Source organism: Ochlerotatus camptorhynchus, unplaced genomic scaffold (assembly GCF_037179485.1).
Source record: "Ochlerotatus camptorhynchus isolate MF236.1 unplaced genomic scaffold, CSIRO-AGI_Acam_v1.1 ptg000171l, whole genome shotgun sequence".
NCBI lineage: Eukaryota > Metazoa > Arthropoda > Insecta > Diptera > Culicidae > Ochlerotatus > Ochlerotatus camptorhynchus.
In genome coordinates, this window is record NW_027040661.1 from 1,224,704 (window position 1) to 1,242,567 (window position 17,864).

Sequence of the window (17,864 nt, forward strand, 5' to 3'; positions counted from 1 at the left end):
GCTACTTACAAGCTGACTGCTGTGAAGACCAAAAAGATAAACGTGCCCTGGTTAGGACGGCATCGCTCCTTATAGCATCGTTTATTCTTTTTAATATAGAATACGTTAAGTTCAATTCACATTTTTGTTAATATATTTAAAAATAGATAAATTTGGGACACTGCCCGAGCAAAGTCTGACATCAAATTGAAATTTAAATTTGATGTTGTGATTTCGCTGATAATGATAACTCAGGTTGCTGTCGTTTTGGTCGTTTTAACGCTTAAAATATCAAAATTGAGAGCAAAAAAATCTTCCTGTGACATCACATTGGAAACTATTTCTGCTATCAGTGAGAGCAAACTGAAAACTAAATTTGATATCCATTTTTCCTGTTGATAACAAAACAAGTATTCATTTTGATGTTATGCTAAGGCAATGAAAACAAATCCACAACAACATATTTCTGAAGAGCAAATGTACAGCAATATGATTCTAGTCAAAATTCTAGTACTACACTATGTTTGTTTTGATTCGCTATGAAAGTTTGACATATAAAATGAGGGGTTAGTGGATTTTCCTATGTTTCGAGGGGTGAATCGATTAGCTTGGGACCGAAGATAGTACCAGAGCTGAGCCAAAAAGTTGAGCACGTTTCTTTGGGACAAACTAGTCTTAAAGTTACCTCTATGGTATAACCAAAGAAGAATACCGTATAACCATAGAGGTAACTCTAAGACTAGAAGGTCCCAAAATAACGTGCTCAACTTTTTGGCTCATCTCTGGTACTCTCTTCGGTCCCAAGCTTATCGATTCACCCCTCGAAACATAGGAAAATCCACTAACCCCTCATTTTATCTGTCAAACTTTCATAGTGAATCAAAACAAACATTGCGTAGCACTAGAATTTCGACTAGAATGGGGTACGTTAATCGTTTGCTTGGGACCAATAGGCTAGTCAAGTAGTGAGCCAATTTAAAATCGTATGTTTCGTATTGATTGTTGGTATAACTGGCATAGTTGGACATCGATATGTCAAAATAAAATTTTCGTTATATCAGCACTGAGCGTTCATAAAGACCAATGTCGAATGGCTTATTTCGTAAATGTCTCGTGTCATATGTCAAAGTCGGATAGGAGGACTCTTTCTCTACACAATCATGTTGTTGGTTTTCTTGAGTGAGTTTTAATTTTCGTGAAATTCACGCAAAAAGTAATTGTTTACGTTTGCAGCATTGGCCCTTACGAAAGTAAGCATTGACGTTAAGGGCGACTCTGCAGCTCTTAACTCCTGGTAAAATCCCATAAGCATATGACAATATGTGCATGAAATCTAGCGGACTTTGTCTTATCTCTTCATTCCTTAAGCTAGCCGCCGTTTCTTCACGAAAAAATTGACAGAATCATATGGGATTATCATTGAGTGAAAGGGTAAGGAAATGGTCACTAAGTTTCACGAAGAGACTGATGTTTGCTTATTGGATTTTACCATAGGATTGAAGAGTTACAGAGGGACCGAAGAGGCGAACTCTCAATAGTCACGGTAATGCGTAATGATATGTAAACAGGTGAGGCCCAGATAATTGGTTGCCTCTTTTGTTCCTTCACTTTTTAAATGCTTGACGGAGTTTGACGTGTGGGCATTCTTTTTTCGACTAGCTCGACAGGGGGCTTTTTCAAAGGATGTTTTTAAACTAGTATTTTCAGAAGCCAAGCAAGAGCGTTCTTATTCAGTAATATCAACAATCAATACGAAACTAACGATTTTAAATTGGCTCACTACTTGACTAGCCTATTGGTCCCAAGCTAATCGATTAACATAGCCCATTCTAGTCGAAAGTCTAGTACTACACTATGTTTGTTTTAATTCGCTATGACAGTTTGACAGGGGGTTCGTGGATTTTCCTATGTTTCGAGGGGCGAATCAATTAGCTTGGGACCGAAGATAGTACCAGAGATGAGCCAAAAAGTTGAGCACGTTTATTCGGGACCTTCTAGTCTTAGAGTTACCTCTATGGTAATATTGCCTATTTACAGATGCAATATTTCTTCGTCTCTTCAATCTTATTAGTTTGCATTGGATTCATTACGGAAATTATGTTAATTGAATGTAATTTAATGCAAACAATTCGAAAATTTGTTGATTACGTTGATAACTATCATTTTGTCTGTGGTATGTTGAAATATTTTAACTGTGCTTTTAGTGAGTCAACTTATGATTACATCACGAACTATCCAGTTGATGCATATTAACGATAATTTTTTTTAGTAAATGGGGCTTAACTTTGATACAGCTAGCTGGGAGTCCCACCCTAGGACCTACACGGGAAAAAATCTGATCTCCGAAATGAGAAAAATTACTCATGATTTCATGAACACAGCGTATTTTCATGTTATGAAAATACACCATGAATAATATTCATGATATCATGATCAACTTTTGCGTAACGCAGCAAACATTCCCAAAATCATGAATTGTTGATCAGAGTTGAAATCATGAGCTAAATTCATGGGTTTAACTGTTAACAAAAAATGTAAAAAGGATAAAATAAAGCATCAAACTGGATTCGAACCAAGAACCTTGAGATCACTAAACCCATACTTTGACCACTAGACTATCAGTACTTGTATAAGATGGAAGGCAAAAAGCGTACAAGAGATACCTTTGTAGTGCGGTTTATGAACACGGTTTGCCAAGTACGTGTAACGTTTGTAGCGGCCTTGATTCCTCTGCATTATGAAATCATGAATTTCCATCCCGAAATCATGAATTATTGTTACGATTTCATGGGATAGCAAGTTTTTGGATATCATGATTTTTTATTCATGAAAATGCAATCGGATTTGTTTCCGTGTAGTCATAGTGGTAGAAAAAAAGTTTTTATGATTTTGTGTAGCTCCTCCTTTTATTTTGGAAAAACAAGGATCAAACTTACCACGTTTTTTGTTACAAAGTAATTGGAGTAGTTCTTTGTGTTGGGATTTTTGAAACAATTTTCAATTGACGGCAATTGAGAAACATAGGGAGGGTTGAAATCTTGGATATTGCAGGTAAGCGCTCGATTTCATTTATCGTCCTACTTGCAAAATTCTTGCGAATGGAACGATGCAAAGTCAGCTCAAAATACTGCATATTTTTCAAATGGTACTTCTGACTCTTGTTCCAAATTTTGCTGCTTCTTTTTGGACTTCAAAATGTAAGCACTTAATTCCAAATTTACGCGGTCGTGTTTTTCCTCCTACGAAACCTAATGCAATCAAAGTTTGATGCAATTGGTTCCAAAAAATTAGAAAATGTCCAAAGAAGGAAATGTCATACACATGTTTCTTCTAAGTTTAGCACAGTTTTGCTGTGTGAATCAAGGTGGTGAATTTGTTAAAGTTAGCTATATAATTATAAATAAAGCACATAAATGGTTAAGGAAATAGTCAGACATGAGTTCAGGAGTGCTAAGAACACATAGAATTATAAACCACGGTAGAATTATTTAAAAGAATTGACAAGCCCCGTGATCCCTTTTCTCATTTTACAGCTGGTATAATTAATTTGACAGATCGATGTCCTTCTATACCACTTGAAATCACTGAAATGGGGTCGATTTTTGATGATCGAGTTCCACATAAGTTATGTGCTACTATGCTCGATAGGTAGACGTTTGACAGTTCAATACGTAGATTTTGGTTTCAGTCTGCGTAACTCTTCTATTATCAACTGTGGGTAGCCACACTCCGTGCCAGGGTGCGCTCCCGGGTGGCTCTATGGTGCGAACATTATGAAGTTTTATTGAGAGAATACTAGCTTTAATATATCTACTTTAAGATGGATTAACTTAAAAGTCAATCGGGCTCAACGTTAGTTTTCTGTATCAAAAATAATGAACGCTGCGTCAAAGAGCGCCTGCATCCTGGCATCAAAATAACGCGATCATTGGACAGGAATTACGTCTAGTGGCCGGGTATAGATGAGCACATTAGCATGCTAGTCCGCAGTCCGCATCGTGCTCTCTTGCCGTGCGGATCTATTTGCTTTTTGCTTAAGGAAGTGTTACTACTACCTAAAGCTACAACAAATTTAAACAGCACTTTTCAGTGCTCAACCTGTAAAATTTTTTTCTACCTTGTTCAATTCTTATGCCTCTTCGATCCTTGTTCGGACCCTACCCCTGGTAATCCTTCTTGGATATCGATTTGGAAAATTCCTCTTCGATCCTTCAGATTCTTATAGTAATCTGCTAGGAAGTCGATTTGGATAAAAATTTTTACTGCCGCCATGGCGCCTAAACGCAAAAGAAAGGGGTAATCTCTTGATCCCCCTTCTGATGAAATTAATTTAAGTAATCAATTTGATTTGCTCACGGATGATGAGAATGATCCATCATCCAAGAAAAAATCTAGTAAACTTTCCCGGCTTAATGCCAAGAAGGAAAAGATTCCCCCTATTGTAATAACCACTTCCGATTTTCATGCTCTTCGCATGGAACTTTTGAACTTCGTGAAAGTTAAATTTTCACTACAAATTGGACGTCGGGGTGAATGCCGTGTATTGGCTGAAACCTTGGACGGATTTAAATGTCTTCTCAAGTATCTTACTGAGAAGCAGCACACATTTTTTACTTACGACACCAAAACTGAACGTGTGTTCAAGGTTGTCATGAAAGGCTTCCCAGTGGTGAATCCCTGGATCAGATCAAAGATGAACTGGCAAAATTACTTGGAGTTGTGCCACTCCAAGTAATCAAAATGAAAATGAAATCCCGTCCTGGCGATTCGCGCAACGGGATTTCTAATATATTTTTTTTTTTTTTTTAGTTCACTTCAAGTCGGTGAACTAAACAACCTTAAGGCCTTAGAAAAAGCTAGCCTTATGCTCCATGTCCGAGTGAAGTGGGAACACTTCAGGAAGACTGGAGGAAATTTCCAAACCCTCACCCAATGTCGTAAGTGCCAGGGATGGGGTCACGGAACTAAAAATTGCTACATGCCAGCTAAATGCATGAATTGTGGTGATTCCTCTCACGCAAAGGACGACTGTCCTGTGAAGGAAGATCCTAAGAAATTTAAATGTTCAAATTGTGGTGAAAACCACAAATACAATTTTTGGGAATGTAAGACTCGCAGAGCGATCCTACTATCTCGTTCTAAGCGACAGGTAGGAAACGCTTCACGTTTCCGTCCAGGTACAAATTACTCTGCTGTTAACAACGGTCAGTGAGGAACAAATTCTACATTCGTACCCGTAGGTACAAATATCATCCCTGCTTCAAATTTTTCATCTATACCTACTCCCCTCGCTGCTAACAATGTTCAGCGAGTTAATGGAGCTACCTATGCTGCTATTGCACCGGGTAGAAATCAAAATACTAACCAACGTAATTCTAACGGAACTTTTGAAAATTTTGACTTAGGAAGCATTACTGCCCCTAAAATGAAATTTTTACAGAAATCATTAATTGACATGATTTCTGATATGCTTAAATCTTACTCCATGCTTGATGCTATTCATTCAAATTAGCAAACAATATTGTCATGACTTTAAAATTCAGTAATGGATTTTAAATCATTAAATATTTTAAATTGGAATGCTCGATCTCTTAAAGATACTGAAGATGAGCTATTTAACTTTTTGAAAGTTCATAACGTACATATTGCCGTTATAACCGAAACGTTCCTTAAACCTGACCATAAGGTTAAGAAGGACGCACATTATTTCATTTATAGAAACGATCGTCTTGATGGACCCTGTGGTGGCGTTGCCATCATTGTTCATAGACGAATCAAACATAAAATTCTTTCTTCATTTGAAACCAAGATTTTTAAAACTTTGGGTGTTTCTGTTGAAACAAAATTTGGTCAACTTACGTTTATAGCTGCATATTTGCCATTCCAATGCGTAGGCCAACAAAAGAATTTCTCAAGGGTGATCTTCAGAAACTTACCCGTCATAGGTCTAAATTCTTCATTATTGGTGATTTTAATGCAAAACACCGCTCATGGAATAATGCTCAAAGCAATTCCAATGGTAATATTCTGTTTGATGATTGTTCTGCAGGTTATTACACTATTCAATATCCAAACAGTCCAACATGCTTTTCTTCTGCAAGAAATCCCTCAACTATTGATTTGGTCTTAACTGATTCATGTCAACTTTGTAGCCAATTGGTTACCCATGCTGACTTCGGTTCTGATCACCTTCCAGTAACTTTTGAAATATCTCAAGAAATAATTTCTAATCCCAACAGCTCTACTTTCAGTTACCATAGAGCTGATTGGGAGCAATATCGAACATATTTATCGATACAAACATTCTATTGCAAACCAAAGATGAAATTAATTATGCTCTTGAATCTCTGACTACTTCTATAGTTGAAGTAAGAGCTGCCTCAGTACCAAAATGCGAGGTTAAATTCGATTCAATTATAATAGAGAACAACCTTCAGCTCTTGATCCGTCTTAAAAATGTCCGTAGGAGACAATATCAAAGAACACGCGATCCTGCCATGAAAGTTATCTGGCGTGATTTGCAAAAACAAATTAAAAAGCGATTCTCTGCCCTGAGGAACAAAACTTTTGAAAATAATGTTTCGAAATTAGACCCGAGTTCCAAACCCTTTTGGAAACTCATAAAATTTTTGAAAAAACCTCAAAAGCCTATTCAAGCGCTTAAAGAAGGTGGTAAAATTTTGATCACAAATTTGGAAAAAGGTCAGAAACTTGCTAAGCAATTCGAGAGTTCCCATAATTTTAGTTTGGGTCTTACTAGTCCTACTGAGAATCAGGTTGCTCGGGATTATCTGAATATTTTCTCTCGGGAAAATATTTTTGATGATTCCTGGGGGACTGATTTGGACGAAGTAAGGTCTATAACTAAAAAGTTTCAAAATATGAAAGCTCCAGGTGATGATGGAATTTTCTATATCCTCATCAAAAAACTCCCAGAGGTAAAATTGTTTAACAGATGTTTCCATTTGGCATACTTTCCTGATAAATGGAAAAATGCAAAAGTTGTTCCAATTTTGAAGCCGGATGGAAATCCAGCTGAAGCTTCTAGCTACCGTCCAATAAGTTTGCTTTCTTCAATAAGTAAACTTTTTGAAAAGATAATTTTAAATATAATGATGCTTCACATCAATACGAACTAAATTTTTGCAGATGAGCAGTTTAGATTTCGCCATGGGCATTCAACTACTCATCAACTCTTAAGAGTTACCAATTTAATTCGTTCAAACAAATCGGAAGGCCACTCAACTGGAGTTGCTCTTCTAGACATAGAAAAAGCATTCGACAGTGTTTGGCATGAAGGTTTGATGGCTAAATTGAAAAAGTTTAATTTTCCACTTTATATTATGAAATTAGTTCAAAATTATTTAACTGACAAAACTCTGCAGGTAAATTATCAAAATTCCAAATCTAATCGACTACCTGTTAGAGCAGGAGTTCCTCAGGGTAGCATTCTTGGGCCTATATTGTATAACATTTTCACTTCGGACCTCCCTGATTTGCCTCAGGGTTGCAACAAATCTTTGTTCGCTGATGACACAGGCATTTCCGCTAAAGGAAGAAGTCTTCGTGTTATTTGCAGCAGACTGCAGAAAAGTTTAGATATTTTCTCTTCTTATTTACGAAAATGGAAGATATCTCCCAACGCTTCCAAAACTCAACTTATAATATTTCCACATAAGCCTAGAGCTTCGTTTTTGAAACCTAGTAGTAGTCACATAGTCACTATGAACGGAGTTCCAATTTCCTGGTCAAACCAAGTGAAATATCTTGGATTAATACTTGACCAAAAATTAACTTTTAAAGATCACATTGAGGGCATTCAAGCCAAATGTAACACATATATAAAATGTTTGTATCCTCTTATAAACAGGAAATCCAAACTTTGCCTGACGAATAAACTTCTAATATTTAAGCAAGTTTTTAGACCGGCCATGCTTTACGCTGTCCCAATATGGTCTAATTGTTGCACTAATATGAAAAAAGCACTTCAAAGGATTCCTTGGTACAGTACTACGAAAGTACATAGAATTTCGAATGTTGAGACTTTAGAACAAATGTCCAACAAAATAATTAATAATTTCAGGCAAAAATTAATTCCCTTTATACCTAGATAAGATTTAGTTTTAGTTTTTAGTTTTAAGATTTCAATTGGTATACTGACATGCACGTTTAAAAAAACCTGTTTAAAATACTGAATTGCCAAGGCAGGAACAATGTAAAAACACTTAGATATATATCATAACAATTAAGGATGGTAAGTTACTGTAGTAACTGGAGCACCTAGGTTAAAATGAAATGTAATTTATTTTGAATTTGGAACAAATAAAGAGTTTAAATAAAAGTAAATAAAAAAAGGTGGTGAATTTGTTAAAATTAGCTATATAATTATAAATAAAGCACATAAATGGTTAAGGAAATAGTCAGACATGAGTTCAGGAGTGCTAAGAACACATAGAATTATAAACCACGGTAGAATTATTTAAAAGAATTGACAAGCCCCTTGATCCCTTTTCTCATTTTACAGCTGGTATAATCAATTTGACAGATCGATGTCCTTCTATACTGCCGTTCTACGCATAACTGTCCCATGTTCTATGCCATCCTTATGCAACATGGGAATCTTATGCGTATAACGGCAGTATACCACTTGAAATCACTAAAATGGGGTCGATTTTTGATGATCGAGTTCCACATAAGTTATGTGCTACTATGCTCGATAGGTAGACGGTTTGACAGTTCAATACGTAGATTTTGGTTTCAGTCTGCGTAACTCTTCTATTATCAACTGTGGGTAGCGCCAGGGTGCACTCCCGGGTGCATCTTCTATGAAAACATGTGGCACCTTCAATGAAAACAGTGTGGCTCTATGGTGCGAACATTATGAAGTTTTATTGATATAATACTAGCTTTAATAGGGTAGAGAACTACTTCGGCCTAATCGCCCATTTTGGGCCTATCGAGCAGAAAACTTCAAATAAATCCATGATTTCAGAGTTAACAAGTCAATTATGCGTTTGGTACGATACTTTAGTTAATAAGCTACCGAATGAAGTCAATGAGAACGTGTGGTATGAAGGTTTGCACCCATTATTCCCAAAAACAAAAGAAGCGTTCCGACCGAATCATTTTTTATCTTCATTCGATAGGCCGAAGTGAATTCATTGGCGTTTCAATTGCGTTTCAATTCGTTAGGCCGAGTTTAAAATCCATAGCCCGAGTTTGGTGTTAAGAAGCAGTGTTGGACTTTTGACAATATTTCAACGATTGGTTTCTCGTTTTCAAATCTTACGGTACGTACGGAAAGGTTAATAAATTTGGAAGCCATCAGTAATAATAACATTCCGTTTGGTGCTAAACTGAACTAGATTAGGAAAGACTAAGTGCGGGTTATGCTTAATAGGCCGGAAATGGGGTAGTTAACCCTATATCTACTTTAAGATGGATTAACTTAAAAGTCAATCGGACTCAACGTTAGTTTTCTATATTAAAAAAAAATAGTGAACGCTGCATCAAAGAGCGCCTGCATCCTGGCATCAAAATAACGCGATCATTGGCCAGGAATTACGTCTAGTGGCCGGGTATACATGAGCACATTAGCATGCTAGTCCGTGCCTAACGGGAGTGTTCATGGTCGAGGTCGACGCACTCTTAAAGTGACCGGAAGTAATAGCTACGAAACGCAGCACAACGGTTGCGACTATAGAGATTCTTCGAATGATATTCTGTAGGTTTGGAATGCCAGAAGTATTAGTGTCAGATAACGGCACTCAATTTACTAGCGAACATTAGACTGATGCAAAATTTGAATTTTTCGTTCCACAGTGCTCAAACGGTTTCAAATCAGTTCCTGATTAGCCTTCCAAAATTTAAACTCATTTGGTAAGAAACTGACTTGGCACAAACTATTCGAAGTTTATATATATTTTTTATATTTTTTTCATTGGCTTCTACTCATTTTCCATATTAAAAAAAAATCTATAACTATTCTTACGGGAAATTTTCTAAGCTACAACTTTGCGCAATATAAATGTCAAATTAAAATGATATTAATTGTTTAAGAGATTGATAATCTTATGGCATGATTAAGCAGCTGTTCTGTGGGCAACACTGCATTCTGCAGTGTGACATAGTAGCCATGATATTTGTGCTCTATTCTTCGCACCAGAAACACCAATGTTGCCTGCTGAATTTACTACAATCACTGCTATCATTTTTAAAAGGATAGTGATGCGGTATATATAAACTTGAAATGGTTTGTGCCAAGTCAGTTTCTTACTAAAGTAGTTCAAATTTTTGGAGGCTAAGCAGGACCCAATTTGGAACCGTTTAAGCACTGTGGAGCGAAAATTTCAAATTTTGCATCAGTCTAGCGAACATGTTGCAGGAAGTTTCGAGAGTTCGGCTCTTTTACATCCTCAGAGCAATGGACAGGTTGAAATGATCGTCGAAAGAAGGGAGGAAATGGACTAAGTAATGGAAGGATCGTCGAGACGACGAGATGCCATAGCAACCAACTATGACACAATTTTGAAGACAATCCCGAGTAAGTATCAATAGACCTGCTCCTGGATACCTGGGGTTTAAATCCAGCTACGATGTCGGATGAGTTCGATGGTGTTCCTCCTGGACCTGATGATGAAAGACTCGCTGACCTGACGTGAGTTTCTATTTACGAAGCTCGCACTTCAAGCCTCAGCCCCATTCGGCAACGTTCGCAAGCCAAGAACAAAGGTAACATACAGACTCAACCACCTTTCCAATGGAGGCAAGTGTTGGGAAGCGATCCGACCCTATAGTTATGGACATTACAACCTGGAGGTATCTATCAACCAACAACAGTGCCAACCGTCACTGATAGTTGACGTCATAAACAGAGTGCGGCGGAGTAACTTTCAATTTGACCCCAAAAGCAAACCCCACTAGCGCCGCCTGGTGAGTGAATTATGTGCTGAACTTTTTATCTTAGGGTAGGTATTGTCCATCTGAACAACTTTGCCCAAGACGGATACCTTCTATCTAGTCCATATGTTAAGTTAGGGCAAACAGTTAAAAAATATTGTCACAGTAGCACATCCTGGTAAATTAATTATAAACTGAACTCTACAATAGATACAGACAACGTAAATATTTTAATAAAAGACTTCAAATAGGAGAAATGGATGTCGGACTAAATGCCCCTAATTTGGGCCCATACATAAATTCAGCAATTGACTAAATTTTCAATAGCGACCAAAAATATCCATTAGTACCGTCCCAATGACGCGTTCATCTACATAGCAGATTTTTAGCGATGGGCCCAATCTTAGATCCATAGGCCAATATTAGAGCCACTTCCCCTATGTTTTCAAGGTTTTTGGAGCAAATTTCATCTAATATGTATTACAGAACTCCGGTATATGCATGTCATGAAAGAATTAGTAAAATGCATCGACAAATAAATTGACCCCAAGGCACAGATACACACTAAGAAATAACTAATTTTACACGAGACGGAATTCGTCTTTGACATAAAAAATGAGACATAGTTGAAGATGCTAATTTCAAATAACAGACTGTAGTGGTAATTTTTATACGATAGATGGAGTAGATGACAGCATAGAGTTGATAGTTCCGTTAGAGTACGGCAGTGTGAAGATTGTATATAGATATTAGAATAGCGAACTAGGACAACTTTTAAGGAAGGTACAAATCGGTTTTTTCATCTCTCTTTACCAAACTCCCCCTTTGGAGAGGGATGGTGAGGGGTGTCCCCCCCCCCGCCACCACTGCCAAAAAGAGATGAAGACCGACCCGTTCAAGTACCAACTGTGTGTTTGAAACAGTTCTACCGATTTTTTCCGCACTTCAATTGTTATTTGAAGGAATTCCATCCAGTCGTAGGTTTGGAAATTGCAACTATTGTTTACCCCTACCACGATATGTGCTCCTGTCATCGTCGACTTGACGATCTCGAGGGGACACGGGTGGGGTAGGTGTTGCTACTGTACCTTTCGACCATTGACAGTAATTGATAAAAATGAGACGTAAACAAATATGTCATGTAATATTAAGTGCTTCGAGACTGAAAAGTTCGTTGCTTCACGAAAAGTACGTTTGATTGAGCTATATTTCAGTCTGTTATGACACAACTTTAGGTAAAAATTGACGCTCGTATATGCCACTCTCAGAGCACCTAAATTTATATGATTTTTTCTAAGTGTGTATCTCTTAAAAACCTGATCGAGATGGGAAAATATCTGTGTGAACATGCGCGTGAATGTTAGCAGAGGATTAGCCTGACTTGAGTACAAGATTTTTTTGTTAGATTGTCGTGATGAACTAGCCTTCGACTAAAAAACACATTAATAATGGAAACGTGATACAAAAAAAAAAAACTTGAACCAAATCGACTTCGATTAAACATGCGGACCTTAAAAGTTGTACATATACATAATCAAAAAAAGATATTGCGCTGTTTGCCTCCAATTTCACAGCAAAAAATTTTTTTAAACTTGCTTCGAAGTGGATGCACTATAACCACGTCGAAAATATTGTGCAATTTTCATTGTCACAAAAGTAAAAAAAAAATAAAAAAATACACAAACTGATCTCAAACATATCTGCCACAAATGTAACATTACCTTCTGTCTAGACGATACTTTGTAAAAAATTACCTGAAAAAAAGTCTGCTCAGGATTTCGAGAAACCAAGGAGGGATTTAAGCCTCCCCGAGGATCAAGTCTATTCAGCCTTTCCTATCGCTGAAATACCCTCTCAATGAAAACTGAAGGTCTTTCATTTGCATTGGCGTATCTAATGGGGGTGCCAAGGGGGCCAGGTCCCTCCCAGAACTTTTTTTTACTCGCCGGTATTTTGTCAAGCTTGTCAAGTTCGACGTTATTTAACAGCGATTAATAAAATTGAAACACAAATAACGATTATTTTAAGTCCTTTAACTTTTGCGTGCCTAATGTCTAAATGTCCATAGATTTCAGATTTTAATAAGCTCTAAAAACATAATTTCCCAATCTTTTTCTTTACAACAAGCTGCATTTTGTCGGGAATCTATTGAAGTTTTTGAATCCATCTGAAAACATTTGGATCAATACATGGTTCCAGAGTTATTCCGGTTCCCGCTGGGGTCACTTTTGGTCGGCATTCGGCTTTACGGTTCTATTATAAGTATACACACGATGAACATCATGTTTTTTTTTCTCGCAAATGATGTAATTGGACCAATGGCTATATAGCTATACCATCTAGAGCCATTGAAACATTAGAAAAAAAAAGTTTCTTGTGCCAATTCGTTCCTAAGAGTTAAGCCCTCATTTTGGTGTGCCTAAGAGTTGGTACTTTCTGGAGCCTGATGCTCGTATGCTTCCTTTAGTTTCTAAAGCAATAAGAAAGTTCTGTCGGAACTTTATTTGAGTTTTATGGCACTTGAAAGTGAGTTTTATCGTGACATACTGAGCTTTTGGTGGCTTGGGTCAGTAACTGAGCCAAATTTGACGCAACATTGCAGAAAGTGGGGTTACTCAGTGGATGAGTAAAATTTTTCTCGCTATTCCAGAAAAAATGCTTGAATATGAGGAAAATCGAGGAAAATTTTACTTACTCTTTGAGGAACCCCACATTTTGCAATTTTGAGTTATTTGCCGTAATATAGCCGGTAATGTAAACGGAGCATTGCTCGGTGTGTAACTGTATATTTATTAGAGCTGGTGAATTTTCAGTAGACAGGCGTTTTTTTTTAAATCATAAGGATCATATTTCCAACACATGGTTATGTTCTGGGTGCCCTTGTGGTGGGCAAAATCTGACAAAATATTACAATGGCCAACCGTGTCACAAGCTCGATGTTCGTGAAGGCGGATGCCAGCTATATCTACCCATAGGTCTAGCTTCCCTCTGGTGGCTGCGAACCAGAGAAGAAACTACCAGAAAGACACTTATCACCGATAGGTTAATTAATCTGTGTTTTTTTTTTAACTTGAACAGATACAAATAGACATAGATAAAGTAAATATACTAACCTCAGGTATATGGGATAACAGATCCGCCAATCGGTTTGGACTGTGCGGAACGGTATGCTGCAGATAAGTCCTAAGTACTTGAACATACCGTTCCTGTATGCTTTCCAGTTCGACTTCTAGAAAACAGAAAACAGTCATACGTTAATCAAGACCTTTACCTTTTGCCTAATCTAACTATTGGTCGCAACAAACCTTTGTTCAACAGAATGTAAACCTTAAGACAGACGTATTCCTCCATCTTGAGTTTACTTCGTCGAAACATTATCGTAATTTGGGTCATTTTCTCTACCATTTGACCGACGTCAATTTTTAGCTGCTCGATCGAAATCGGATGACCCATGAGGGTTGTTAGGCAGGATTGTAACGTGTGTAGATGGGCTGTAATCTGTGTGGAAAAGAAGGGATTTTTGTTTGTTAAAAATGGAATCGTATGCATTACTTTTTGTACCTCCTCGGCAAACTCCGGATCTTGTTTGTCTGGTGCGAGAACGGTCCCACCTCCAGGTCCATTTCCGGCGGTTGAAGATTGCAGCTGGTTGCTTATGCTTTTATTACCATGCAGCGCCTGATAGGCGGCGGTTGTCAGCACCAGTATCTCGTGCCACTTGTCTGTTAGCAGCTTCGTATGGATCTCCACTGGGATATCCATGTAGAAGGGTAACTTTCGAGTCCACGAAACGAGTTTATGGACAATCGAATCACCTATATTACAGAGTTTGTCGCCAATTTCCGACTTGTCGGCGAGGAATTCACTAAAATGCGGTAGGGTCGCTATGTCCTCCATAGCATCACAGTCTATAAGGGTATGTATCATGTTCAAGGCTTGCTCGTACGAGATCGACCGATCCTTGGACGAGCTGACGGCGTTGTCCAGTCTATGGCGTAAATGCACGATTTCGCTTGGATTGGTCAGGGCGGTTTTCAAAATTGTTCCGTTGACCAGGTGCGATGGCAGGCTAATACTTTCTGACTTGATCGGCGGCGTCGTCGACGACGTCAAGTACATCGACTTTGGATTGTCACCGGGCAAGCCGAGTTTTTGGTGGTTGTTTCCTTTCTGGTTGTTTTTCTTGTGTTTCTTATATTTTACTTTGTACAGGTTGTAAACTGCGCCACTATTTCGCCCACCAGGCATACGATCTTCTCGAACAGCTGGGAATTGCACAATAGTGGCTTAATGATAACAGAAAAAAAAAATGAATATTAGAAGAAAAAACCTACCTTGAAGCACCATGCCTTGCTCGATACACTTCTTAAACCTACAATACTGGCAGCGGTTGCGTTGGGCTTTAGTAATTTCACAGGTACCGTCCGCGACGCACGTGTAAACCCTCCGGTTTTGCACGGTTCGCTTGAAGAAGCCCTTGCAACCTTCGCAAGTGATGATACCATAGTGCAGTCCGGTAGCTTTGTCCTCACAAATCATGCAAACTAAAGGTTGTTCGTCCTCATCTGGAGGCATGTCGTCAAGCAATTCCTTCACAAAGATGAAGAGTGTTTCAATATAGAGAGCTGAGGGTTGTACTTTGCTTTGAGCGATTGAATTACCTTTTTTGGACCCGGTGGCATATTCCACGGCTGTTGCGAGGTGAGATTGAGTGCATGCATTTGATGTCCGGTGGGGAACTGACTGTAATCGCCTGCCCACAACCGTTCCATGTTCAATGGTAACCCGGTCCGGTTGGGAGTCCATGGTTGAGCCTCGAGGAATAAAGAGAAAAAAGATTAAAGTGATATTAAGAGAGCTATTAGGGTATGCATTTGTGGATAGAGTCAAACCTGTATTTGCCAAGTTAGATTTAACTGTGTCAACTTCATTCTAAATTAGCTAATTATTGTATAAGTGAATAAATAAAGCTACTTTACAAATACCATCATATATGTATGAAAACGTCCCAAAAGATCATTAAAAATTTGAAACACTAAACGAATGGACACTTGCTCGCAGTTAGCAATTCCAAATAGCAATTTATAAGGGTTCTGTAAACCATGATTTAGACTCGCAATGTTGCTTGTGATTATATTAAGCTTGTACGATCAGTAAAATAGATTTTGTTGCCAAATTGTACTATTCGAATATATGATAGAATTAAATACGAAAACAAATCACATTAACGTATTTATTGTTAAATTCAAAATATTGTGAATTTGCTTTGTAAGCAAATGCCTTTAATATAAAAAATGAAACGGAAAATGTACGTCATTGACCATATCTACAACGATTTTCATTTTTAGTTTGTGGGGAATCATATATTTTGGAAAACAAATTTAAGCTACGTAGACTTTGTCGAAGCCCCCTCCCTCTCCCACCTCGTAGACTAGCTTAGACTAGAAGATGGCAGGAGGTTAGATGGCGAATGAACCACGAAATGCACGAGCTGCTACCCATCGTCCACATCGCAACAATAGGGCAACTATACAGTGAGGTGGGAACGTCGAGTTGGACAACATCCCGTTGATAATGGTTCTCGAATACGATCCGACTGGAACTAGACGAAAAGACGCACAGCACGTAAGGTAGATTGACCTTTGGAGCCTCCGTAGACAGCGTGGCATGCAACCATGGATTGAGTGGTATGGAAACGACTTCTACGGCCGCGGCGTAGTGGTTAACATCCATACCTCGCACGCCAAAGTGGCGAGTTTAATTTTAACCCCAGACAAGTCACGAAGGACCCAAGAGTGCCTATAATAAAAAAAATATGCTGGTACGGTAAGTATGTGATTACAACAAAGCCTGACGTGGTGTGGATCATCAACGATGTCTCTCTCTTCTATGGCTTTATTACATCCCTACTGGAACTTTACGCCAGCTCTCAACATTATGTTATTTGAGCACTTCTTCAGTTTCTATTTGAGAGCTTTTTATTCCACACATGTAACCAAGAAATTTAATTTTTAATTTTAGTATGTCATCGGCAGCAAATGCTACTTAAAACCCACTTTTGGCTAAATATACAGCTGCTTTACTGCTAGACCACACATGGACCTACTGTTAGAAATTTGACAACCATTGGTAGAACTGTATGCTGACTATACGGCATTATTATTATTATTATTAATAAAATTAATTATACCAGCATGCAAAGTATAATTAATTTTATTAATAATAATTAAAAAACAAACAGTTAATGTTATTATAACATAAGTTTATGTTATTATCTCGATATTATCGAAGCATTGGCAATGCTGATTTGCGACTATTGTGCATTTTAATTGCTAATTTACAACAGATATGCACTTAAAATGCTTATATACAGCAAGAAGCATTTCCAATGCAAATATGAGGTTGATATATGTACTGCAAATTCTAATGCCTAATGGTTACCTGGGCAGTACCATTTTTGCATTAGTATTATTGTGTGGCAAGTACAATAATACTCTTTGCGCATGGAAGTCGAGAAATTCTTCGACCCGAAAAGTTCCTAGTCCGAACCGAGAATCGAACCCAGCCATCTCCAGCAAAACTCATTGAAGGCGGTGTTACTCATAAGGCGGTGTTAGGAGATGCAGCACGTCGTTTGTGGGTGTCGAATTCCATTCCACATGGGTTCCCCCATAGGCCATTCATAAAAAAATTACATCAATACAATCATGCTACCTGTTCGCCATTATATGATTTGTACAGACATACCGAGTAGTACCATTGATCTCATTTAATGTAGTACCCTAACCGACATACTAGATTAAATTAGTACAACAGTACTACTCGGTATGTCTGTTAAAATATATATATTTACCAATGATTTTACCAATTTAAAAGAGACCAAGGATTATTTTTTTAAAGAACATATGAACAAAGTTTCAAACGTTAATTTTCCAAAACTCTTAACCTACGCAAGCTTACACCACCATCAGGTAAGGTGAAGTTCC

General features: G+C 37.9%; 1 protein-coding gene across 1 annotated transcript in view; it reads right to left on the reverse strand.

The window, feature by feature from the left end:
* LOC135701665 (hormone receptor 4-like) overlaps nt 1-17,864 on the reverse strand; it is an 86,433-nt gene that overhangs the window by 8,324 nt on the left and 60,245 nt on the right. The window contains exons 3-7 of the mRNA XM_065222523.1: nt 15,540-15,692; nt 15,213-15,468; nt 14,440-15,143; nt 14,184-14,376; nt 13,992-14,107 (exon numbers count right to left, since the gene is read on the reverse strand). Of these exons, the coding sequence (XP_065078595.1) occupies nt 13,992-14,107; nt 14,184-14,376; nt 14,440-15,143; nt 15,213-15,468; nt 15,540-15,692 (1,422 nt within the window). The remainder of the gene's footprint in view (nt 1-13,991; nt 14,108-14,183; nt 14,377-14,439; nt 15,144-15,212; nt 15,469-15,539; nt 15,693-17,864) is intronic.